The 24,638-nt window shown below is 50.4% G+C and overlaps 14 protein-coding genes across 14 annotated transcripts; 6 read left to right on the plus strand and 8 right to left on the minus strand.

Annotated features, from left to right (window-relative positions):
- Positions 1 to 47: 47 nt before the first annotated feature.
- M438DRAFT_276607 (uncharacterized protein) lies at positions 48 to 2,040 on the minus strand (the record flags this gene model as incomplete). The annotated part of the gene is made up of 3 exons (XM_029900866.1): positions 48 to 1,646; positions 1,773 to 1,872; positions 1,928 to 2,040. The coding sequence occupies 3 exons, from the start codon at positions 2,038 to 2,040 to the stop codon at positions 48 to 50; spliced, it is 1,812 nt and encodes a 603-aa protein (XP_029759167.1).
- A 390-nt stretch (positions 2,041 to 2,430) lies between these two features.
- M438DRAFT_276392 (uncharacterized protein) lies at positions 2,431 to 4,862 on the plus strand (the record flags this gene model as incomplete). Its single annotated transcript, XM_029900849.1, has 3 exons — positions 2,431 to 3,485; positions 3,533 to 4,572; positions 4,624 to 4,862. The coding sequence occupies 3 exons, from the start codon at positions 2,431 to 2,433 to the stop codon at positions 4,860 to 4,862; spliced, it is 2,334 nt and encodes a 777-aa protein (XP_029759168.1).
- An 18-nt stretch (positions 4,863 to 4,880) lies between these two features.
- M438DRAFT_406627 (GroES-like protein) lies at positions 4,881 to 6,140 on the minus strand (the record flags this gene model as incomplete). The annotated part of the gene is made up of 3 exons (XM_029909860.1): positions 4,881 to 5,825; positions 5,881 to 6,021; positions 6,114 to 6,140. 3 exons carry the CDS (start codon positions 6,138 to 6,140, stop codon positions 4,881 to 4,883), a joined length of 1,113 nt encoding a protein of 370 aa, XP_029759169.1.
- A 1,020-nt stretch (positions 6,141 to 7,160) lies between these two features.
- On the minus strand, positions 7,161 to 8,258 carry M438DRAFT_39104 (uncharacterized protein). Its single transcript, XM_029909064.1, has one exon. The coding sequence runs from the start codon at positions 7,958 to 7,960 to the stop codon at positions 7,268 to 7,270; it is 693 nt and encodes a 230-aa protein (XP_029759170.1). The 5' UTR covers positions 7,961 to 8,258; the 3' UTR covers positions 7,161 to 7,267.
- On the plus strand, positions 8,148 to 9,790 carry M438DRAFT_375491 (general substrate transporter; the record flags this gene model as incomplete). The annotated part of the gene is made up of 3 exons (XM_029908581.1): positions 8,148 to 8,277; positions 8,328 to 9,025; positions 9,083 to 9,790. The coding sequence occupies 3 exons, from the start codon at positions 8,148 to 8,150 to the stop codon at positions 9,788 to 9,790; spliced, it is 1,536 nt and encodes a 511-aa protein (XP_029759171.1).
- A 910-nt stretch (positions 9,791 to 10,700) lies between these two features.
- Positions 10,701 to 12,127, plus strand: M438DRAFT_398022 (putative RTA1 domain protein). The gene is made up of 2 exons (XM_029909334.1): positions 10,701 to 11,206; positions 11,255 to 12,127. The coding sequence occupies exons 1-2, from the start codon at positions 10,896 to 10,898 to the stop codon at positions 11,967 to 11,969; spliced, it is 1,026 nt and encodes a 341-aa protein (XP_029759172.1). The 5' UTR covers positions 10,701 to 10,895; the 3' UTR covers positions 11,970 to 12,127.
- Positions 12,128 to 12,554: 427 nt separating this feature from the next.
- M438DRAFT_276208 (uncharacterized protein) lies at positions 12,555 to 14,354 on the plus strand (the record flags this gene model as incomplete). Its single annotated transcript, XM_029900838.1, has 2 exons — positions 12,555 to 12,629; positions 12,681 to 14,354. The coding sequence occupies 2 exons, from the start codon at positions 12,555 to 12,557 to the stop codon at positions 14,352 to 14,354; spliced, it is 1,749 nt and encodes a 582-aa protein (XP_029759173.1).
- A 166-nt stretch (positions 14,355 to 14,520) lies between these two features.
- M438DRAFT_276419 (uncharacterized protein) lies at positions 14,521 to 14,985 on the minus strand (the record flags this gene model as incomplete). The annotated part of the gene is made up of 1 exon (XM_029900851.1): positions 14,521 to 14,985. The coding sequence occupies one exon, from the start codon at positions 14,983 to 14,985 to the stop codon at positions 14,521 to 14,523; it is 465 nt and encodes a 154-aa protein (XP_029759174.1).
- Positions 14,986 to 16,804: 1,819 nt separating this feature from the next.
- On the plus strand, positions 16,805 to 18,420 carry M438DRAFT_39185 (uncharacterized protein). The gene is made up of 2 exons (XM_029909080.1): positions 16,805 to 17,036; positions 17,104 to 18,420. The coding sequence occupies exons 1-2, from the start codon at positions 16,908 to 16,910 to the stop codon at positions 18,310 to 18,312; spliced, it is 1,338 nt and encodes a 445-aa protein (XP_029759175.1). The 5' UTR covers positions 16,805 to 16,907; the 3' UTR covers positions 18,313 to 18,420.
- M438DRAFT_356410 (secretory lipase-like protein 1 precursor) lies at positions 18,298 to 19,683 on the minus strand (the record flags this gene model as incomplete). The annotated part of the gene is made up of 1 exon (XM_029907098.1): positions 18,298 to 19,683. The coding sequence occupies one exon, from the start codon at positions 19,681 to 19,683 to the stop codon at positions 18,298 to 18,300; it is 1,386 nt and encodes a 461-aa protein (XP_029759176.1).
- A 1,098-nt stretch (positions 19,684 to 20,781) lies between these two features.
- M438DRAFT_39189 (uncharacterized protein) lies at positions 20,782 to 21,238 on the minus strand. The gene has a single exon (XM_029909084.1). It carries the CDS (start codon positions 21,178 to 21,180, stop codon positions 20,875 to 20,877), a length of 306 nt encoding a protein of 101 aa, XP_029759177.1. The 5' UTR covers positions 21,181 to 21,238; the 3' UTR covers positions 20,782 to 20,874.
- A 906-nt stretch (positions 21,239 to 22,144) lies between these two features.
- Positions 22,145 to 22,699, plus strand: M438DRAFT_321175 (uncharacterized protein; the record flags this gene model as incomplete). Its single annotated transcript, XM_029902906.1, has 2 exons — positions 22,145 to 22,326; positions 22,402 to 22,699. 2 exons carry the CDS (start codon positions 22,145 to 22,147, stop codon positions 22,697 to 22,699), a joined length of 480 nt encoding a protein of 159 aa, XP_029759178.1.
- Positions 22,700 to 22,785: 86 nt separating this feature from the next.
- Positions 22,786 to 23,037, minus strand: M438DRAFT_238769 (uncharacterized protein; the record flags this gene model as incomplete). Its single annotated transcript, XM_029899498.1, has 1 exon — positions 22,786 to 23,037. A coding segment is annotated over one exon (252 nt), but the record flags the coding sequence as incomplete, so codon positions are not given.
- A 984-nt stretch (positions 23,038 to 24,021) lies between these two features.
- On the minus strand, positions 24,022 to 24,448 carry M438DRAFT_321177 (uncharacterized protein; the record flags this gene model as incomplete). Its single annotated transcript, XM_029902907.1, has 1 exon — positions 24,022 to 24,448. A coding segment is annotated over exon 1 (402 nt), but the record flags the coding sequence as incomplete, so codon positions are not given.
- Positions 24,449 to 24,638: the final 190 nt, after the last annotated feature.

Genomic DNA, 24,638 nt, shown 5'->3' on the forward strand with positions numbered 1-24,638 from the left:
TACTTGGCTTATCAAAGAGGCATGAAAGGTGTCGCAGAAGGCTAGGTTCATGATGGATTATCAGTCTTGCTCCACTCCGCCTGTAAGTCCATACGAAGGTCGTGGACAGGCCAACCAGTGCGAGCTTGGTGTTTCGAAATCAGATCCATCACGGCAGTCCTCTTGGCCGGATCTTGAGTATGTAAACCAGCCGCAAAGATACACTGCGTGGATATGACAATAGCCGCGTCGTCTTCTGTTGCCATGGCGATGCCGCAGATCACATCAATGGACTCGTTCAACGCGCGCTCTCGCGCGACATACTCCTTCAAGCCACCAGCAGCAGGAGTGCAGATCTGGAGGAGAATCTTCGCAAAATGATATTGTTGAAGTCCAGCCCCAAAGACGGGAGGATGTATCCAGATTGGTTTGAAAGGACCTTGGGAGGTATTGATGCAAGGCAATGGATTGAAGTGGCTGGTCAGATGTTGATACCAATCTTCCAGCTTTGTGGATAGCTCTTCTGATTTTGCCAGTCGCATTATCAAATCAGACTTGCCGGCTTCGATCTCCTCTTCCGAGCTGTAGTTGACGCATTGGGCTAGTAAGTAAACGCATCTAGCAGCGATATCCCAGTGATCCATGGCATAATACGGCTTTGTGGGTTTGAAGAAACTCAAGACTTTGCGACCTTCACGAAAAGCGGCGTATGTGTCCTGTCGAAGCCATGCCCACCAGAGCGCTTGGTTGAGGCCGCCGGACTCACCATTGATCTCTCGGGAACGCAGTATCCAGAAGCCGCCGACAAGATGTCGTTCCCATCCTTTGGCCTCTCCGTCTATCATTTCGTAGGTAGAGATGATGACGGTAGTCACGAGAAGCTCCTCACTCCGAAGATAGGCTTCGCTTCTCATGGCTTGTTGAAGGTACTGTAATGTCTCAAAGTAATACTGTACTGCCAGTGTACGATCCGGAGCGAGATCAGGCAGCGGTTTGATCGACAGATGCCGTGCGCAAAGCGCAAGTATAGCTTTCATTAGGCCTTGATTACGCAGAGCGAGGTGTGGTACCATGACCGAAAAATGACGATGAGGGTCAGTCAAATCGATCCATCGGCTCAAGGTTGTGACGAAGTATCGGAATAAGAGAACTTCGACCTCCGACAAGGTCACCACTTCATTTGGTATGATGGAGGCAACATAGGATCCCTGAACCAGACTTGGCTGGCGTACAAAGTTTCCGCTGGTGTACGGAGCAGTGAATGGAGCAGTACTACTGGATGTGATAGCTTGCGGTGTTGGAATATTTGGTGAAACTGGGTTAAAGCTCAAATCTGCATCTGTCGCATCTCCTGCTAGAAGACCAAACCAGCGAAGAGGTGCAACATCGGCAGGATAAGCGGCACCTCCACTGAGGCTAGATTGAGGACTTGATGTTTGTGGTCCGTCAAATTGTGTTCCAAAACCTGTAGTGTTGATGCCCGGTTGCATTAAATGAAGTGCTCTGCCGACTTCGCCTGGTCGAGGTTGATCTGCACCCAGGTTTGGCTGCAAATTTGAGTTGTTGATTTCTGGAAGTTGAATGCCATGTCGTGGTTCTTGTGTTACTGGAGGCGAATTGACGGCGGCTGAATTTATCGCGGGTGAGTCTGTTCTACGCTGAGGTTCCTAACGCGACTTTAGCCTCATGTTCACATTTTGTCGCGAAAGTCACGGCTCTGGGAAGGCATGCGAATAGCAGATAACACTTTGGAGGAGAATAGTTATCAGTGGACAGTATAAATCAGAACTTACGCGAGTCGTGCCATAGATACATTCGCGCTTGCTCTTGACACAAGCCGAACATGTCGGTCGCTTCTCGTCACATTTCATGTGACGGGTTCGGCACACGATACTGCGAAGTGCCGTATCAGCAGAGCTTCTTGATCGGATCACAGCATGCGGCTCACCATCCTGTAGTTACACGAAGACCTTTGCCTCGAGACGGACGGGGTTTTCGACGTCTTGAAAGCGCCGGCGCTTGTTGCGACTCGTCTCGTGGTGAAGCGTTGCTCTCGGACATTGTGATGCAAGGGCGAGGCTGATTCCCACAAAAGTGCAGAAACTTTTGGCGTGCAAACCAAGATTCGGTGCACAACTCGGCCGAAGTCGTCCTTGGCGAACCTCGCCTCGAGGCTCCGATAAGCACGCTTGTTCTCAACACAACGAGCAAGTTCCCATCCCTTCCAGACGCGCAAACTCCTTACCTCCCCTCCCGGCCTACCTTGATTCAACAAGTATCTGTAGCACATGGATGATATTCTTCTCATTCGGCTGCAGCGACACCGTGGTCCAGAACCTTAGGACGAGCAGCGACCGGTCGAGTGCCGAGAGAAAACGCCGGCATCGATGGCGTTGCGTCGGCGTCAAACCCCCCGCACTCGGATCGCTCCTTCTTCCTCTCAAACATGACATGAACCAGGCCAACCAAGATCCTCGTCAATCGACGCCTCTACCCACGCGTGTCTCCAAGGCATGCGATCGGTGCAAGCGCAACAAATCAAGATGTGATTCGTACCGCCCTTGCTCGCTGTGCCTACGAGCAAATGCAGAATGTACAAGCACGAGCACTAAGACCGGGCTCTCGAGACAAGACAGCACGAACACAGAGGCTTCAGTATCGCGTCCGACAGCCGTCAAGCGCAGGCGGAACAATGATTCGCAAAGCGGTGATGAACGGCGATTGAGATCCACGAGTCGGCTGCATTCATTCGAGGATATCAGCGACCGTCCGAATCCTGAAAACTTCGACAATCATCGTGGCGATACTCGCAGCGATGCTGGAGATGATGGGGAAGCCGAATCCACCATGAGCATGGCACGGAAGATTTACAGCCTGGACCAGCAACACCTTGATGAGTTTGCAGTGAACGCCATACCAGGAGCAGAAATCGGGAACCCCACGCCTGCTGCTCCGTCTCCCGCTGTCGAAAAGTATCCGACAAATGCATACTTGACGCATCCTTTCCCACCGTCTGATGTGGTCATTGAATTACTGGACGAGTACTTTGCGTCCGTACATTGGTTTTCCCTGGTTATCTATGAACCAAAGTTCAGAGAAATGTTCACGTCTATTCAAGACGGCCTTGCTGAACCAAGTCAAAAGTCTTTTTTGATCTTGCTTTCAACAATGTTGGGCATGGCCTCCTGGTATCGATCACAGAGACCCGAATCAGAGACAGGCAGACCCAGCCGACAATGGAAAAAGCTCAGCTCTGATCTCTTCAAGAATGCGGATAACGATCTCATCAACATCATGGATCAGAACTCAATCTCTGCTATCCAGACTTTGATCTTGTTGGGTTCATTTTATTGTTACCACGGTCGGCCAAACTTGTCCTTTTCCATGCTGGGTGCAAGTCTAAGGACTGCTCAAGCTTTGGGTCTACATCGCGAGCCTTCTCGCATCTCGTTTCATGACTGCGAAGAGAGGAAGAGAGTTTGGTGGACCATTTACACTTGGGACATGTGAGTTCATTGTTTCTTCTTCATCTCGCCTCCTACTGACCGACAAGGTTTGCGGCTGTCACATATGGACGACCTTTGGGCATCCACAACGAAGATTGTACAGTTACGATGCCATCAGACTTCTCGGAGAACATTCAGTACAGAAACCTTGCTCGCCCTCAGGATCGACACTTGATTTTGTACTCTCGATACCAGACTGAGCTCAACAAATTATACATGATCGCATCACCAGTCATCAAGAAGGTATATGGCACCAGACTAAGACGAGGAGGCTCACACGCCGATAATGCGCCATATCTGCAACTCGTCAAGGATGTTACAACAAGGCTATGGGGTTGGAGAAGCGCATTACCCCAGCACCTCCTTATAGATCTGGACAATGATTGCCCTGCCGAGATGAGTGCCACTGCAAAAGCACATTGCCTCCAGGCCTTGGCTCTCCAACTCACATTCGACAATCTGCTGATAATCCTTCATCGGCCCTTCCTCGCTTGGCACATTGATTCACTGACAGTACGGAGAGGCTCGGACATATCACCGCATGAGTTCACGCATAATGCGCAAGCTTCAAGTCCACAAGAGTGGTGGGATGCCGCATTACGCACTTCAAGAATTACCGAATTACCTCAGCTGGCCCAAATAGCAACGGATAGCCACTTGGTCGCATTTCTTGCCATCAACCTCTTCAACAGCGCAATCGCTATGGTCGTGATGGCGCTTTCGGATCCACTCTCTGATAAAGCGCAAGAAGTAAAACGCATCACCACTCGCATCTTTCGGCTCCAAGATCTGTTTGGAAGGCGATCAAAACTGTCTATGCAGAGCAGTACTATCCTTAAAAATGTCGTACAGTTGCTTCTGCGCCGCGAAAATGAGGCAATATTCGCACCTGTGCCCGCAAGCAAGAGGACAGAGGAAGTCACAGAGACCACTCCGTCTTCTACTACTGGCCTTCTATCTGTGCGAGAAACGCTCAATCTACCACTCGGCCTTCCTCAGGACTTCGACTTTCCGCAACTGGAGAACAATGTCAGCAATATCTTAACAGAGCCATCGTTCAACCAGAGTCTCGCATCCGTGCAGAAAGGTATGATTTAAGGCAACAATTCTTGCCAAGTGATTACTGATAGGTTTGCAGTCTTCTCAAGCAGTTCATCAGGCACGCCAGCAGTATCTCATGGTACACAGCAACTCATGGACTATCCCATGCCAACTCAGGGGAGTGATCACAACTCAGCTGAGTATTGGTCGACGGTAAGCACAACACAGAATCTCTCAGATCCTCTTGATACATTGAGCGGACCGTCAACTCTCGCAGATAGTAATGGTGTATATTGGTTCTGGGATACAATGTGGGATGGTGGAGCTCTTGAATGAGTTTGTTATTGTATTTGTCTAATCTTCAAAACCAGCGTCTACGTTTGGTCCCAGGATGAGGGTCTTGATACCCTTTCGTTCGGCAACGTTGATGAATGCCTTCTCCGCTTCTTCGAAGCTGAACTCGTGCGTGACCAAGCTCTTCAAGCTCACACGACCTGAGTCGAGGAGGCCGACAGCCAATTGGTAATCTCCTGGTCCATAACGGAAGGAGCCCTTCAAAGTTGCTTCCTTGTCACAAATTTGACCGATTGGGAAGTTCACTCTCGGTGAACCCAGACCAGCTTGTATAAATATGCCTCCTCTTTTCAGGGTGTGAACACCAGTCTCGATACACGGCTCCGCACCTGTCGCATCAACGACAACATCTGCGCCTTCTGCGAAGCCAAAGGTGTTGCACAAGCTCTCTGCGTTCGCCTCTGGAGCTTGACTGGTCATCTGGAAAGACTTTGCGCCGCTGAACTCTCTTGCGAATTCCAATCTGCTCTCGACAATGTCAACGACGACGACACTCTTTGCGCCAAAGGCTTTGGCGACGGCGCTGCAGAGGAGACCGATGGGACCAGCGCCAAAGATGACAATTTCCTTGCCTTGAACGTCTCCGGCAAGTCTCATGACATGGACCGCCACACTTAAGGGCTCGACCAGAGCGCCCTCGCGCAGCGAAACGTGTGCCGGGAGCTTGACGCAGCATTCTTCTGGCAGGGGGTAATATGTCGCCAATGTACCATCGTATGGTGGTGTCGCGGCGAAGCGCATGCCCGAGCACAGATTGTAGCGACCACTTCTGCAGGTGCGGCAGTTGTTGCAAGAAACACCAGGCTCCAGCGCTACTCGATCACCGACCCTCAGGTCCTTGACGTCTGGGCCAACTTCGACGACAATACCGGCAGACTCGTGACCGAGCACGATGGGTTTCTCCACAACGTAGTTGCCGATGCGCCCGTGTTTCCAATAATGGATCTGGAAGGAGCTCAATCAGCTTGTTTTCTGGAGTCGTTCGACGGCGCCTGCTTACATCTGATCCGCAGAGGCCAGTCACCAGGACCTTAACCAGGACATATCTTGAATCGACTGTTGGCTTTGGTCGCGAGCTGTATACGAATCTGCCCTGCTCTTCGAGAACGAACACTTTGTTGCTCTCGGGCTGAGCGACTTTCTTCGCGCCGTTCGTTACTGCTTGCAAAGACAAGTCAGTTATTGTTCAACGTCTCTCGAGCACAAGCACAACTTGCCTCCATTCAGAGCTACGGGCTCATTGGCGATTTGAGAGGGCATGATGCTGATACTGGTGATGATGGCGGAAAGAGGACGGGGTGTATCCTCTCCTTTCGACGACCGGACTATTGCTTTTGTGTATCTTCACCGCTATTCTCCCCGGCGAGGGAAAAACAGGCCTCCTGATACCCCGTGTCGACCGTCTCCACATCTGCGGCAATAACAGACCCTTCGATGGTCAGAGTGTGCGTACTCTCACTTCATCGTACCGTACACGATTGCCGTGGAAGGAGATGATCGGATGCCTTCCGTCTAGGCGCCTTTCCGCCGGAACCGTCCCCCCTTCGGAACCGGCGCTTTGACCACCTTCGGCAAACGGCGTCTGCAGGATAATCTCTGAGGCCAATCCGAAGGAAATCTCAGAAGAACCCTAATCTTCGGAGAAAGGGACCTGATGGTGCCAAAGCCCTGGGGATCTGGAGCACTTAGCTGTTGATGCCTCCTCGTGTGCTGAGCCTTGTAGAAATGCACGAGTGTTGCTCGGTTAGAGTAAGCCTCCACCGAGAGAGTGAAAGTCAGCACTTCTCTATGGAGAGCTGCACTAGTCTCAAGAACACCGTGCAGTCCTGCGACGTGGATGACTCCAGTTGTGACCGCAAGAGATGGCCAACAATGACGAAGTTTAGCACATAGGACGGTAGGACTCTCAAATCCGTTTGTCCAAGAATTTTTCGACTATCCTTTTGGTAAGTCAAAGTGCTGTACTGTAGATCAAATCACTATGAGGGTGGATCAAGTAGAAGATGAGCGATGTTGCATGTGCTATGCTAGAGCTCAACTCATGGACACTGGTTTCTCCGAGCATTCCATCTTCCACATCCCTTACTCCCTTCTCGGACATCTCTCATCTCAGCGCAGTGTGCGATGGCCAGCAGTCAAGTTCGAGGCCTTCCATATGTTTGTTGACCGATAGACGCCATAATCCGAGTTGCTGAGCGCAGGGCATCACATAACACAGATTGCTTCTGAGCTGACGGTCAGGCCGGTAGGGCATACGAGACGAAGTTGGCTCAGTCAAGAAAAAACTTCTCTGTCTTGAGTGGCTTTGTCTTCTTTCTTTGCATGGTATCGTATAGCTCTCGTCGGCTCTAATCCGAATACGGTAGGGCTTCCGAGTTGAATAGGTATCATGCTTGGCAAAATTTGAAGGATGATGACGCGCAGCGACTTTTGTATTCTTCCTCGACGACACCACCAACTACTCCAGTCTTGCTCCAATGAGCACGAAACATGCTGAGTTGTTCGCAGCAGTCGCCCCAGTGATTTTGCGCCCATGGATATTGAGCGATGGGTATCGAACGCGTCATTGTGTCGGACGCGTCGTGTTTTGAGACACGGTGACTACTAGGTCGTCCTTTGTACGCATGATATTTGAGTATATCCAGGTGGGTCATCGACTTTGAGATTAGTCCATTCGACAGGGTTCGCTGTGTGGCTGCTCTGACGTGGCGAGAGACACTGAGTACGCAAATGCAGAGCTGCAGATACTCCTCGCCGGTCGCCGCCATCAGAACAGGAGTAAGTACGGGGATCTCGTGATTTTTCATGTCGAAACTCATTCGACAAGATGAGAGGCTCGACACTGGCAACACCTGTTCTCGTGAAAATAGACGCTGTCCACTGTTGCTTCTCGGAGATGAGGCTCTAACCGCCGGAACCGATGACAGAGGAAACGATCGACGCTTGGGCCATCCGACCCGACGGCACATATACCGGATGCATGGTTTGCAGACACTCACAACGTGACAAGTGCAGAAAAGCGGGGATGCGTGGAGGATGATCGGGGTCAATATAGGAGTTGGTGATATACCTCCTGCCATCGAAGACGTTGGCCTGTCCTTCAAATAGAACCATCATCGCCTCCATCTCAACCCCATCTTCTCCAACATTCCCCAGACGGAGACTCCAATCACTACCGACAGTACATCGACATCGGCCACAATGGTGAACAAGCCATCAACCGATCACAATGCGATCGTCCTCCAGGAGGGTGTTCCTACAGAGAAGATGGGCTGGCTTGAGAGCAAGATCAAGCCCAAGACGGTCACCGCGAGATATCCTATCAAGGGAGCTGCCTTGTTGTACGCCACTTGCGGATTCGGCAGTCTTGGAGATGCTTTGTTTGGTTACAACTCTGGTGAGTCATATGCACTGTCTTGGAGGTGATTAAACTGACATCAAGAACAGGTATCATGTCCGGTCTGCTCGTCAATCCCGTCTTCATCGCTCGCTTCTACAGAGACTACGGTGGTGCTGATGGTACCACTGCCAACATCAACCCTACCATTACTGGTATCTCAGTCTCTTGTCTGCAGCTCACCGCAGCATTGGGCGCGCTCATTGCTGGAAGACTCGGAGACATGATCGGCCGCAAGAAGTGTGTTCGAATTGGAGCCTTCATCTACTTTTTCACCGCCTTCATCCAGATGTTTGCAGGGGACTTTTCCACATTTGTCGCAGGCAGGACCATACAAGGCCTAGGCGTAGGCTTCCTATCGATGACAGTGCCTATCATCCAGACCGAAATTGCGGCGCCCCATGCCCGTGGACTTATGGTCGGTATTGAGTATACCTTCCTCATCGCCGGTTACATGCTCTCTTGCTGGGTTGACTACGGCTTCAACTTCTTGCTGCCGAGCGACATGAGTTGGCAAGGCCCGTTCATCATCCAGATTGTCCTGTCATTCGTACTTTTCGCAATGTCCTTCTTCCTGCCCGAGACGCCCAGATGGCTCGCCAAGAATGGATTCATGAAGGAGAGTCTGCAGACTGTCGCCGATCTTCACAGCAACGGCGACATTGAGGCAGAGCATGTCCAGCACGTGTTCCTCGAGATCCAGGAGGCCGTCCGTTACGAAGCAAGTCTCGGATCCGCAGGCTGGGGCGTAAGTTTTCCTTTTTCTCCTTTCTTTGTCCACCCCTTTTTCTGACCAGTGTTATAGGAGATGTTCATCACCTACAGAAAGCGCACGATCGTAGGAATCACGGCCCAAGCCTTTGCTCAATTGAACGGAATCAATATCATCTCGTTCTACCTGCCCTCGACCCTTTCTGATGCAGGCTTCGGCGAACGCAAGTCTCTTCTCTACACAGGCGCAAACGCCATCCCATACACAGCCGCTACCATTGCAACCTGGTACCTTGCCGATCACTGGGGTAGACGCCCTCTTCTTATTCTTGGTGGCATCTTGATGGCAGTCCTTCTCGGTATTGTCTGCGCTTTCACCGAAGCAGACCTTGGGGTCCAGACTCGTGCCAACGGTCAGTACGCATTCGTCATGCTCTACAACATCGTATACGGCTTCACCTGGGGTCCCATGCCTTGGTTGCTCCCTGCAGAAATCTTCCCTCTCCGCTCCAGATCCAAGGGTATGGCTCTGGCCACGTTCAGCAATTGGATTTTCAACTTCATCATCGGAATGGTGTCTCCTGATGCCTTTGATGGTATCCATGGGTACTTTTATGTCGTTATTGGAGGGTTCTGTCTCTTCTCTGCCGGTTTGGCGTACTTCTACTACGTTGAGACTGCTGGACACAGTCTGGAGGAGATTGCTGTCGCATTCGGCGACAAGGCCTTCGTACACAACGACGAAGAAGTCATGGCCCAGGCTTCAGGCGATGTAACCAGTATCCATGCAGTCAAGGCCTAGGGTGAGATTGAAAGGAGCTGAAAGTCTTGGGGACCGTATGTGGGAATCGCGAGTCCGTTGGACATGAAATCATCTGTAAATATTGTATCTAGGGTCATGTTGTATATGAATTATGCTTTCTTGGTTGGAAACTTTGATAACGTCGTGTTGCTGTTCGCGATGAGCGCTCGGCTGACTGGACAGGGTTTCTCCCCGGACAAGATGTGTTTCTACGAAAACGCGCCAAGCAGGCATCCAGCTATGATTGAGGAGGTTTTCAGATGGATCATATCGTTAGAGACACTCAAAACGTTCACTGGACGAGATTGTAGCCGTCTTCGACACGTGTTGCGCATGTTGTTGCCGATATCGTGAACTCGAAGCGCGGATTTTGAAAAGTGTCCGAAGTTCGATGTTTTTCAACACAACTCGTGTCAATCGAGCCATTTCATAACATCATTTTCCCGAGCGGGTCTTGATGGAAGCTATTTTCCCTGTCAATCAGACCTTCGTCCTAGAATTATACCCAACGAACATCAGGAGAGCGTAGGAGATAATAAGCATGTCGCTGACGCTGCTCACCTACCAAACAGCGAAGTGCGAGCGGACCAATCAAAGGGCGATGCGAGCTGCGGAGCGTTGCCAAAAAAGAAATGTTCACTCCCGGTTCGTCCGAGCTTCCTTCTTTTTCGGACCGCAGTCATGTTGTTTTATCCTCCTTGACAGCTCCCACCTTGCATTTTGTTGCGAGCCAACCAATCATGTCAAAGCCCGAAGCTTCATGTTGGAGCCTGAGGGATGTTTCATGCGGCTCTCCAGCGTCCATACCGAATAGGAAGTCCTTGCGATGACCCGCCCTGCAGTTTATCAACAATCTGACAAGACATCTGGGGGGCTGAGTCGCAACAGCTTCGTATGCGTAATCCTTTCAACCTTCCTCCATAGCAGTAGGTACTTAGGGATATAAGCAAGAGTTCAACCTCCTGTGGTTTCTCTATCGTCACCCACAAACAACCTTCACTTCCCACACCATCGCACGTCATCCCCGAGCCTATCTACCCTTTCAAGCTCTTTGCAATCCAGCACTACTCGATCGAATCTTGTCGCAAATCTTCACAACTTCAAAATGGCCGAAATCATCAATGGAACTCTTTGGATACCAGCATTGAATGGCACACTCATCCCCAAGGACGATTGCGCACTGAACGTCTGCTCTCTCGACTATGCGCAAATCGAATACGTCCCAACATATGGAGGTAATTTGGCGTACCTCATTGTTTTCGCTGTCCTCCTGGTAGCTCAATGCGGTCTTGTCTGGAAATACCGTACATGGGGGTTCTGGGTCGGTATGTTCTGTGGTCTTCTTCTCGAAGTCCTTGGGTATGCTGGTCGCGTCACCCTCAACGGTAACCCCTTCAACTTTGACCAATTTGTCTTGTAAGTATCACGGCATGAATGAGTCGAAACCTAGTCTAACGTATCTAGGTACCTTGTATGCCTCACCATCGGACCGGCTTTTCTCACAGCCTCAATCTACCTATGCCTCGGTCGCCTCGTCATCGTCTTTGGCGAAGGCATCTCTCGATTCTCTCCCAAGTTCTACACCATCACGTTCATGACTTGCGACTTCCTTAGTCTGTTGCTGCAAGCCGTCGGAGGAGCCTTGGCTGCCACACAAGACGATACGAACCCTTCCGACACTGGTGTGAACATCATGATAGCTGGTCTGGCCTTCCAGGTTGTCTCTTTGACAATCTTCATCGCTCTCAGCTTGGAGTTCGCCTGGAGAGCTCGCAAGGCCAGAGAGAGCGATTTAAACTTTGAGTTCTTCAACCTCAGAAAGCGCACCATGTTCCGCCTTCTGCCATACGCCATCGCCATTGCCACCATCACAATCTACATACGTTGCGTCTTCCGTGTCGCTGAGCTTCAGGATGGATTTGGCGGAGAATTGGCCAACAATGAAGGCATGTTCATGGCTTTCGAGGGTCCCATGATCATCATCGCAGTAGTCGTCTTGACAATCTGTCATCCCGGAATCGCTTTCGGTAGCGCCTCGGCATGGAAAGCTGCAAATTGGACATGGAAGAAGGGCAACAAGAGCGAAAGCGGCAGTAACCACATCAGAATGGAGAGCAGAGAAACTGCTCCGCCATCGGTTCTGGAGAGTGAGGATGAGTTGTCAAAGCACAGAGTCTAGATCGAGGGGTTGGACGGGGCCGGAGAGAGAGAATAGGGATGAGAGTAATGACTGTGATGATAGGAGGAAGAGAGAGTAGGATGATCTAACACATCTCCGAGATAGTCAATGACATGGCCATCTTTATTTTCTTTATTTCCACACTCGTGGAATCATGCACGCTAGAATCTTGACTATCACAACGTGCGAGGAGCCACCAGATCTGGCCCGAAGCATCTGCCGAAGCCTTTGAAGAAGCTCTAATGGAAGCACTTGAAACATCTACAGAAGCTATTATTGAAGCATCGATCAAGATATGCGTGCAAGGCTCCCGCGGGCACCGAGCTCGCAGCGGCAAGTCAAAGCGGGAAACTCTTGCGGTCGGTTGAAACTGCCCACTTTTGAAGACTTGGCATCAGCGTGTTTCTACACGAAACCCAGCCCTGTAGGATCAATCACTCTAGGCAGATGTGTATTCTCACCGGTTCCTGGCCTGACGTGTGTACTTCTGCATCCATTCAATTGACATCGCATCTGCTTTCGTGATGACATCTCCATGTCGAAAGTGCTATCAGTGTGTCGTTCCACGATCGTCCGCGTGAAGCCATGTCTGCATCCCCGCCTGACGGCAGTCGTTCAAGCCGCAAGCTCAAAGTCCGTACTGGCTGCATTACCTGCAAAGTATGCAATTGAGCTGTCCTCAATGGAGCTATAACTGATGAGATCCGATAGATCCGAAAAGTGAAGTGTGATGAAGCGAAGCCTTCTTGCAAGCGATGCAGCGACACCGGTCGCAAATGCGACGGCTATGCAGCGCTGCCAGAGAGGAAGCCGGCTAAATTCACAACTACTGATCGGTCTGTGGTAACAGTAGTGCAAAGAAGACCATCACCTCCGACGCCAATCCAGAGTCGAGCTGTTCGGAGACTTGCACCAGCAACGCTTATTGTTGATGCCAATTTTCTGTCACCTGCATTGTCAGGCGAGGATAGTCCTTGGGTAGAGTTCTTCAGTATGCGGACCGGGCCTGCACTTTCGAGCGTCTTCAGCCACTCTTTTTGGTCATCCACGCTGCCTCAGCTGAGTGTTTCGGAGCCGGCCATTCGGCATGCCCTCATTGCACTTGGCTCAGCACATGCTAGGTATGAAGCAGACGCAACGAACAATCAGGTCCTCAAAGCTGCAGTTCGCCCCAACTTTGTATTGTGGCATTACACAGAAGCTATCAAACACCTGCAAGCACGTCTAGAAGGAGATCTAGAGGCTTCTGACGTTGCCCTACTGTGCTGCCTCTTGTTCGTCTCCCTGGAGTGTCTTCATGGTAACCGAATCCTGGTCATGGATCACCTCAAGAATGGGTTGAACATTCTCAGATCATCACAGTTGAAGGAATTGGAGAACCCATCATCATCGAATGCGAACTCAAAGTCTATCAAGCAGGAGGTTCGGCCACTTTTCCATCGCCTGGATTCTCAAACAACACTCATGGGATATCCGGCCTCAAGTCTTTTCAACCACATGGACAAATTGCTTTCTCTTCACACCCCGAGATCTTTCAAGGACTTTGAGCATGCAAAGACATCACTTGATCTGCTTGTTGCATCAAGCTTGGGCTTCATTCGAGATATACATGATGGGAAACACGCCGAGAGCGGTTCAGTGTCTCTATCAGCTCGCACATTACAGGTACATCTACTGAGCGAATTTACTATCTGGAACAATAGTATGGCGGATTTTGTCAAAGCGCGACACCCATCCACAGACGAGGACAACAAACTGGAGAAGTCACTTCGAGTACAACACACAGCCTCGTTCATCTGGTTGTCACGATGTACAGAGTTGGGAGAGGCTGGATTCGATGCTTTTCTCCCAGAATTCGCATCGATAGTCAAGTGGTCGCGATCTTTGATGATGCCATCAACCGAGACGAAAGACCCTTGTTTGCACACCAGACTAGCTTCGCTTTCAATAGATGGTGCTGCAAAGTTTTCACTCAACATGGCTTATGTTCCTCCACTCTATCTTGTGGCAATCAAGTGCCGCGACCCAATCACCAGACGAGAAGCAATCTCAATTCTGGAAGAGACAAACGGTCGTGAAGGACTCTGGGACGCACGTTTACACGCCAAAGTTGCGAGGCGACTGGTCGAAATCGAGGAAACCAATTTACTGATGTCCGAAGGCGCCAAATTCGTGTATATGGAACCAGGACCACTTATGCGGATGATCGCAGATGGACAAGTCAGAACGATCGTGACGCCTCCAGATGAACGCTTCCGAGTACACGACATGGATATCAGAGAAATCTCAGAAGGCTCACGAGGAACCTGTCAAGCCACAATTAGAACATGGCCCTATGGCCTTTTGGAAGGCAAGTTCCAATGGACCGAGACCATTCATTTTTGAACACAATCAGAACTCCTTCAAAAGCACTCGAGAATCTTGAAAAGAACGAATCATGATGAAAAATTATGAATTAGATTGCTGGTCATGACATACGAAATAGGTACAAAAAGAGTACTAGTGTTACATCAACATCCTCCGCCTATCATCGAGAAACTCGTCAAATCATCTAAGCAAGCTGGCCACGGACGGCACCGGGAACAGCCAAGCTGGAGTGGGTGTCGGCGAAGAAGCCAGCAGGGTTCTTCTCGATCTGGCTGATGTGGAAGCCATCGGCAGTGTCCTTGCCGTTAGCCAACAGACCGGTCTTGAAAGGACCGGACTGGCAGCCGACAGTGCGTCTAACACCATTGCCAACATCAACGGGGTTGGGGAAGGCGATTCTAGGAGGACCCGAAGCACCCTTTGCGGCCTCGTGGATGTGGGTGGCAGTGGCGGCGGGTGAGCTGTACTCGCCACGGAAGCCGTAGAGCTCGATGTTGTAGCAGATCAGGTTGAGGTCGGAGTTGATGCCGATCTTGTAGAGACCGGATGCACCGGCAAGACCGCCAGTGGGGGTGGTGCCGTTGACGACCTCTCCGGGGACAGCCTTGACTTCGTAGTAGCTGGTGAAGGTGAAGGGGGAACCGGCCATCTTGGGTGCCTCGGGGCACTTTGCGGGGGCTGCACCGGCACCGGTCTTGGAGTAGTCGACTGACTCCCAGCCGCCGGGAGGGGGAGGGTACTCGTGGAGGTTCTCACCAGTGCCCTTGGGGTAGGTGATGGAGTCCCAACCGCCTGAGAGTTGTCAGTATGGATTGCGAGAGCATCAGATCAAGCTATGACTTACCAGCAGGAGCATCGTACTTGATGTCTGTGGGGAGAGCAGAGGCAACAGCTGCCAGGGTAGCGATGGTAGCGGCGGTGAACTTCATTGTGAATGTGTTGGTATAAAGTAGACGTTTGTTGGTGGTTGTTGTTGTTGTCGTGTGTTGGTCGCTGGTCGTATTGGATTGTTGTCGAGTTGATGTGATGATGAGCTTTTTAATCGCAGGGGCAGATACACATACTTATACCATTGACCATCTTCTCAAAGCAACACCATTCTTGCCTTGTTCCATCATAGCATAGCACAACATTTGTTTACTACCAAGCCTCCAAGGCACACCGGTGGTGGATGCGCCTCCTTCTCCCAAGGAACTGTTTGTCCAAGACATTCCCAGGCACACGTCAGAAATTGGATTTTTGCCCAGAGATGTTTAGTCGCCAAGAGATGTGAATCTACTGTAGAGGATGAAGGTTCTTGGGGTATGGCTTTCCTAAGCTAGCGTACGTCTTTGGGCCATCTGGATCAAAGGTTGCCAAGGTCTGTGGCTCTGCTTGTCTGTGGAGGAGAGGTATGCTCGGCATTGGATTGATTTTCCAGGCAGTTGGGATGATTGCATTCCGTGCTCGAGTCAGTGTGTTTTGATCCCTCGCACGATGGTCTCGGGCAACCAATTCAGTTGCTACTCTGCTGTCGCACTTGCTATCTCGCTGCTCGAACTGCCATCTCAATCCACCAAGAAAGCGCATGTTTCCTGCATCGCGGAAATTACTGGTCGAATTAATGCTGCCCGTCTTTCATCTGCAAACGTTCATACATTGTTCAAGTATACCTCTTGGCAGATGATACAAACGACACTCAATGCCCAGAATGCTATTTCTGTCCTCTTCCATACCAAGCAAGGCTTTCCCCAATGTCGTGGGTGGAAAGTCAATGATCGACAGCGAAAAGCCTCGACAAGAGTGAGACACTCAAGCACTGGGCAGGCGATCACGTCTTGACAGCCAAGCACCAAACCACCACATCTTGATCTCCCAAGCGGTGGAGCCAAACCTTGACCACCGTCTTTGACACCAGATTTCCCCGGAAAGTGGTGGAGTGGAGGAGGGAAAGAGAAGAAGGGTCTCCCAAGGCGGAGGAAGGCGTTCGGCTTGGCGACGGTTGGAACCATCGAAAGCGTGCGCCTCATGATGGGGGATTTCAAATCGTCCCCCCAAGCTTTCCTTTTCGACACCAGTATCCACGCCAATACCACGAATAATGTCGTGGGCGGCTCTTACTTCGTGCGGAGAGTTATCCGAACACTGCTAGCGGAGAGTTTTTCTGGCATCCCAAGAAAGATCTACTCTGACGTGTGACTCTGCTGCGCCCAATTCCTTCATTCGTCGTCCTTGGCGGTGCTTTTCTGTCGACGCAGTCCACTCGCGGAAGGACTGCTGCGGTCTTGCTTCCGCTTGGAGACGAAGGTGGAGAGTTTTGGCGCCGTCATTGATTGGAATGCTCACCTTGATGGTTTCTTGGCCTTGAATTGTGGCCGCGGACATTGATTGAAAGGTGTGAGCTGCCGACCCTGGGTGTGCCGGCCTAGTCGACGACGACACAAGTCGCTTTTCACACCTATTGTTCTGGTGGCGAGCTCTTCTCTAGAGAGTGATTGAGAATCACACTCGGCCCGCGAAGGGTCAATCGTCCACAGAGCTTGCTCTGCTTGACGGCTACCTGCTCACCAACATCCAACGTGCAGCGGCGCCATGGAGAAGGTTGAACCTCTCCCAGTATCTGTCGCTATGATCGAAGAGGCGGCGGCATACTTGGGTGCTTCCGAGAGTTTGTCTTTCCGCAAGGAGAGTGAGCTTGCCGATTCCCAAGCGTTCTCCCTCGTGAGTGCAATCGAAACCAGGGCATTTCTTTGTGTCATTATAGCTGACACTCAACTTTTGTTATCAGATTCGAGAGCGATACTTCTCTACGTGGACAACGAGCCTAATGGGCGCCGACCTCGACCGGCTGGAGAAACTCTCTCGGGATACCGATTTGCGGAGTCTGGTCAAGACAATCGTCATTCAAGATGACTGTGAGAAGAACGACCCTTGGAATTGTGTGTACCCTTTCCAGAGCGACGTCATATGGCCTGGAGATGAGGACGGCAACATACTGTCTGAGCAGATTGGCGTACAAAACCTCAGAGCCATGCTCTTGGACAGAAGACTGTGCCCGGAAATCATCAGGATCCGCGATTATCGCATCAGTCCCTCAAATCTTTACTACTGCCCGGAGGATCACAATCGTAAAGCCTACCGAACTGCTGGTTATGGACAAGACGCCACGGCAGTCGCTTTGTTTGCAAGGGATATCATTCAAGGTCTGGGACATGGTGTAATCGATGTCAAGATGCTGCGGCAATCAACTGAAAACCTGCGGGAACTCTCGTATTTCAAAAATCCGGACGCCCCTACTGGCATGTCTTTAGGCTCATCGTTGGTGATTGAAGTAACGATTTGCTTTTCAACAGAGTTTCGAGGATGCCATACCGGACATTTTCCAATGCTGCGCTCGGCAGAAATATTGGCTGCTCCATACTGGGTTGAGAAGATGTTGTATCACGCCCCGTTGCTTGAGAACCTCACTATATCACCTCGCGCTTCTTGGGACGACCTGCTTTCTTCTCGTCCGGTACCACTCCAACTCAAGCAGCTCAGCATCGGCAGTTCAACCATCCATGCAGATACTCTACATGCAGTTTTGTCTGGTTCCGTCCACACCCTACGTTCAATCTCCTTTGAGCAGGTCACACTCAAAGAAGGATCTGATTGGCGGGACCTTCTATCCAGCTTCCGAACCTTCAAGCATCTCACATCGTTCCACATCAAATTTTTGTGGCACGAAGGATCTCGCAAACTCCCAATCGACTTTATAGGCTTCAGCAAGGCTGATGTCCCAGAGCAATGTCAATCAGGTCTGGATTGGAAAGTGAGGGGGCTTGCAGACGATCCTCGGATTTCATTGATAGACTACCAGGGCCCAGATGCTGGGGAAGTACTCTCTCGTCTTGCTCCACATGCGAAAGTAAGATTGCCATATACTGCCGAATTTCTGGCCGCTTACAGTCTTATGACTGCACAAAATACCTCAGACTCTACACTACAAAAAGAATGATCCAATCACTGAAGGAAGCTTGGAAGCTCCAATGGGTATTTGCAGCAAAGCGAGTAAGGCACCGGCCAACGCACTTCCCAATCCAGCAGCTGCTCCGACATCGGCAAGATCGGTTATAACTGTGTTTGTCTTGCAACCGTTAGGAGCAGGCACACCATTGAATCTGGCTTTGATGAAGTTCAATGCATCTCCAGAGCCAGTGATGGCCTCCGTCACATGCTCTCCGATCAAGTCTCTGGTGTACTGGATACGAGCGCCTTGGGAGCAGAGTTGCTTAACCAGTGCATCTGTGTCGGCTACAGGAGAAACCTCATCGGCAACGGCTTTGTAAATAAACAGCGGCATTTGAGGCGTACCGTGTCGTCCCATGATACCAGTTTCGTTCAGCACAGTCTGCACGACGGGAGCATTGACGAAATCTTTGCCATTGTCGAAGAATTTGTAGATGTCCTTGAAGACGAATTGACTCGTATCATCGCCGAGGCATTGAGTAAGCGGTTTCTTAAACGCTGCTGACGTGCTGGGAATCAAGTGTTGATCGAGGTAGGTCTGTAATTCTGGATATCCGTTTGCGAGGCCGTTGATTCCTGTGGCGGCCAGACCGGCAAAGAGACCTTTGTTGATTGTGTTGAGAACGTTTTGCACATTCGGGATTAAGCCGCCGAGTACGGTGCCGATGAAGTGTAGTTCGGGAGCATAGGTAGGTTGGAGCTCTGCCGCCCACTCGGATGCCAGTGAACCGCCCGAGTATCCCCACATCTGATACTCAGCTGCAGAGGAGACATTGGTGATGGAGCCGGACGCAAGAGCAGCACGAACGGAATCAAGTGTCGCCTGACCTGCCTGGATGCCCGAACTGTATGCCGATTCAGGACCCTCATAATCAGGAATACTGACCACGTATCCCTCGTTCAAAGCAGCAATGATCAGAAGCAATTCTCCAGCCAAAGACCCACCATTGTCTGGATCAGAGTGCAGGCGAAGAGTGTACGAAGGTGCACAACCATCCCAAGCTGCATCTTCAGCGGTTTGGTACGAGAGCAATCTGCTCATATTCGCATTCTCCGGCACTATGATCGTCGAGATTGCGGCTTGGGGGTTACCGGTGCTGTCGGTTGTTCTGAACAGGAGCTGGTATGCTGCTTGAACCTGAAGAGGAATGCTGCCAGAAAAGGAAAAGTCGTCCAAGGTTCTGGAGCGAAGAATTGTTCCCGGTGCTGAGGCCTCGTAGCCAGAAGGAGTGATGTGGAAAGGGTCATCTTGGGGCAGAGGTGGAGAGATCACCCGTTTGTGAAGGGTTGGGATGGCGCTGGAAGTGCTGAGTTGAAACAAGAAAAATGCACATGCCGCGATGGCAGTGAAGGACTTCATCTTGAATGATGAAAGAAGAGTATGCATGGGGCGACGAAAGAAGAGAATAGATGGCCAGGCTGTTGGTTTCTGGACAATGCTCTGGTCTGTTCTACTTCTGTCTCAGCGCTGGCATCCAGGATTATATACCTTTCCCTCATTCCACATGCGTATATAAGCATAGACTAAACCCCATACCCCGCGACAAAGATTGTCAGATCATCGTTACATCCCCAGGGCTAGCAGAAGCTTCACCACAACCCGTGGTCAGATCATCTCAAAGCTGCGGCTGGAAAATACCAAAATGGAAGGAAACGCCCCGCCAGATCACTACTTTATGCACAACTTTTGGTGACACTTCATCTCGGATTACGTGTTCCCGAGGATATATTGTCGGCTCCACGTAGGGCTATCATGTATCAGCCGTAGTCATATGTATATCGTCAGTGGTTGACTTCACGTGGCTTAAAGATCATCACGGCAAGGAAATACCCCCGGATATACCTGCGGACAAACATCAGGATAAACATCTTGGTATGGATCATCTGACGACATGGTTTGACATTTTACCTGCCATTGACCATTTTCCGAATCTATTTTACACCTGTGTTGCATTGCGGTTTTAATAGGGGTGTGAGGTATTGTTCGGGGGAAAGGATGATGGGGTCAATTTAGGATATCGGCTGGTTTGTGGAATATGATGTTTGGCGGTATGTATGCAGGTCTAGTTGTCACTTGACTACTATATCTGTACATGCACATGTTCAGATCGACGCACTTCTGTACGTAACTCATCTCGACGCTACTTTCCGATCTTCCACGAACTCAGTGCCATTTTTGCGTACCATCAAAATTTGTAGTTCCGTGTCACGTTCTTGTGACGGTGTCCTATTAAGAAATAGGGATTCACCTTTGGATATAGCTAAAGAATCTGTTTTTGTTTTTGCAGAGTGTTTGGCCTTGGGGGATTTGGTATCGATTATTGTGTCGTCTTGACAATAGGTGCCTCTCTCAGAGTGACTGGAGGCATGGAACATCGGAAAGCGTCTTTTCTAGATTCACAGTGCTTTCGTTAGTGTCTACCAATAAGAAAAATCTCATCAGGATAAACAGATATGGGTCGAAAGTCAAATACTATTGATAGCCTTGGTGAGAAATTCAGAAAAGATTATTGCGCAATATTGTAGACCATAAACCTGCTTTGACACCTCATCACCGACCTTCCGGTACCAATCTCATCATAAACCATCTAACCATGTATATCGGCAGGGTCAACAAGAAGAAGGCCCACGACAAGATCAACACAGGCACGGCCATGAGATCCATGTCAACTCGCTTAGTCATATCTTCACCACAGACCCTGGCCTCCACGACTAGATTCACACAACAGGCAAAAGACGCCGTATGCCACCATAAATAAACAACCTCAACAGCGGTGACGATGTTAGGGAGCGTTAAGTAGACCCGCGTGGGCCGTGTGGGCGACCAATATATCAGGTTGCGGATACGGAGGAACATGACGATATGCAATACCACGAAGGCAGATAGAGCAAAACATCCCCTGCGTGCTTTGGCTAAACGAGTGCCAGGCATGGGGAGGTAAGGTGTAGGGTCGTTTGGGAATACTGGTCGGTACTGCTTTTGCAAGTGATGTTGTGTTGGTTGGCTGGCAAATCAAGCGTCCAGATCAGGAACGCCTTTGACTAGCATGATGAGGTATATGCTAATGCAGAAGTAAAGTATAGCCAGGACCAAGAATGTGAAAATCGCTATGGAAGAAGACAGATGAGCCAGAGGCCAAGCTTTGGTCAAGCATTACATTCCCACACTGGCTGCACTACCAGCTGATAGGAACATCCGTTCCGATGAGCGAACCATGATGAAGTGTGTATCGATTCCAGAGGTGTCGAGGAAGGTAGTTCATCGAGCTTTGAGGATATGTTGCAAGTTGATACTCCGGCACATCTCCGGGTTGATTCTCACATGGTCGGCTCTGTATACCTCGCCGTCGTTAGCGCCTTGTCTTGAACAAGCCATATATATTCGCGTCGCCATCAATCGCCCCAGCATTGTGCATATAGGCGTCGAAAGGATAGAGGAAGAAGCAGAGGCACGGTATAGACGCCCCCGCGCTGAATCAGCCTCTCGTTCTCCGATAAATCTACGCCAGCATCACTATCGATGTTCAGAAAACTAGATCAGGGGAAGGGCTTGGGGTGGAATGAAGGAAAATTGAAGAGAGATGGAAGGTTGAAAGGCCGAAAAGAGGTTCAAATGGAGAAGGTGCGAAGTTGCGGAGCCGGGCGGGGATGCCGAAGCATATCAATCCACGACTTCATGTCAACACACACCTACTCTTCTAATTAATTTTCCCTCGACATTCCCCAAAGAGAAGAAACTGTCATATATCGGCTTTTGCAGAGATAGGAAACAGATCTGTGAACAAATTTTGACTGGTGCAAACAAGAAGTTGGACATAAAAATGGCAAATCCTCACGATTATAACGCCATCAGAAACGCAATCAGTCTGTATTGCATAGCGCTGGATACAAAAGACTGGCCTTTGCTCGAAAAGGTGTTCACTAAGGATGTGTTTGCACAATACCCGTTCAACGATGAGCCCATTCTCGGAGTCGATGCTCTTTCAAAAAGGATTCAGCAGCGGTGAGTTGTGACTTCTTGTGATCTTCGAGAAGAGGACGTTGTGTCATGAGACCACAAAGCTAATCAAGAAGATAGATTGAAGCCGGTGACTACCCAGCACGCTTTGACAACTCAGCATCTCATCATCGCACCTTCTTCCTCATCACCAACGGCAAAAGCAACGACCTATTTCACAGGCGTCCATCTGGGCAGAGGCAAATGGGAAGGCCAGCAAGTTACTGCATATGGAAAGTATGTGGATGAGCTTGTGTGCATAGAAGGAGATGCGGTAGAGACGGAGGCAGGTGCAACTGGAATTTGGGAAATAAGCAAACGTACTGTGATGTTCTTTGGGAGAGTTGGCGAGGAAGGCGTTATGACAGATGAAGAGTAGATAGATCTTGTGAAGAAGCCCTTGATTGACCGCATGACGAAGATTTACTCGGGCCAAGTCTTCTTGTATGCCGTTTCCAGGACCTCGACAACATTGCTGTGAAACTCTGCACGCCATCCAGGATCATCCTCTCTAACTCTCCACTTTTCCAAGCACCATTGAACTGCACGTGCATACTCCTGACCGCTCTCGCCAACCACATCTTTGGCCCATTCCCATGCTGCTTCACGATCCTGAGCCGGATTGGTAGACCCGTCGGGAGAGAGGTGTTTCGCGCGATATGGACTGTCGTCGAGTGTCAAGCCAAAACATAACTCCAACAGAATGATACCGAGTGTCGCAAATGGCAAATCAAATCCAGTATATGGAATTGGGGTAGAATTGGAGGCAAAGTTCCTTCTCAGGTATGGTCGGTCAAAGCACGGCTTCTCGTTTTCTACCAAGAAGAACACACTGCCGTTGCTCCACCCTGCCTCTAACCATGAGCTCGAGTGTAGCTGTAAGTGCGAAGAGGCTAGAACAAGCGCAATCTCATATCGTTCTTTACGACCAGGTTTCCCTGGACCGATGTTAAGCAGAGCTCCAAGGGACATGAATCGACCATCGGCCGATTTCTGCGCTCCATTACCCTCAAGGAACACACGGTATTTTTCGACGCCTTGCGCATCTGCGAGCATACCTAAACAGCGATCATATGTGCTTGGGGCCGACATGGCATAACACATATCCGAGATTCTTGGCAGTCCGGGAGGTAGACCTGTGGCCGCAGAAACTGTGGCAATAGAACTATCCAAAAGGTGAGCAGGGATGACAAGATTGCTGTCCTCCTTCAATATGCGGGTGGTCAGCCGGCTCCATGGGTGTGCACCTGCAGGACTTGCATTCTGACTGAACAGAAAGTCGATATCAAGCTGAAACAACGTGGCAGAGCGTCGCAATAGGCCAAGGTCTCCCTGGTGATCAGATCGGCATCTACAACACCATGCATCGTGTATAAGCGTATATGCCACTTGAGCATGCCTCCAGAAGTTTGTGAGAAACTCGACGTTTTTGCTTCGCGTTCGCGTTGTCTTGGCGGCTCGAAGCTCCGCAATCTCGTCATTCTGTGCCAGGAGCCTTCTCAGTCTTCCAAGTTGTGCGTCCACCTTCTGCAGAGCCGCGGTCCTGGGTGTTGCTCGACGCGTAAACCTCAAGCGCTCCTTCTCATACATCAATCGTGTTTGTGTTTTCTCGAGGAAGTTCAATGGACTGTTCGAAAGTCCGTGGCTCTGGAATCCATTAATGGACGTCAATGGTAGCGGACAGCTTGCTTGACTTGCCTGACTGAGCTCTGCTTGGAAATGGTCGTTGTCGTACGCGAGTTCTTGCCGCAACTCTTCGATCGCGCTATCTAGATCTCGCAGACCATTCAGGTATCCTGATTGTGCTTCTTGAAGCAACCGCTGACGAAGTTTTGCCTCGACTTCAATCCAAGCATTGTCGTCGGGTGTCTGCTTCAGGCGTTCCAGTTCAGCGACGCTTTCCACGAAAGGCAAGTACAGTTTCTCCAGGGTGAAGTTCAAGCTGAGCTCCAGATTTTGAACTTGTGTCTCACACTGGCGATATTCGACGCGGAACTTCTTCCAACACCTCAGATAATCGAAAACTTGTCGATAATGCTCAAGCCAGCTTACAAGAAGCGGTGGAGCTGCCAAGATTATACCAGCAACCTCGATACCAGTCATCGCTACCGTAACACATGTAGGTCTCCAACAAAGTGAGGCCTGGGCTGCTTGGGAGTTTTGCCATAAATATTCCTCGCAGCCACCGAGCGGGGTTGTCAGCACGGCTGAACAAGCCACATGCATGAGATCGTGATGATCTGAGAGCAGATGGTTCAAGATAAGACGCACCCGTCAACCCACCTGCTTCTGCCTTCTCGCTCACCTCAGCTCCCTGA

The sequence above is a fragment of the Aureobasidium pullulans genome (genome assembly GCF_000721785.1).
Source record: "Aureobasidium pullulans EXF-150 unplaced genomic scaffold scaffold_12, whole genome shotgun sequence".
NCBI classification, from domain to species: domain Eukaryota; kingdom Fungi; phylum Ascomycota; class Dothideomycetes; order Dothideales; family Saccotheciaceae; genus Aureobasidium; species Aureobasidium pullulans.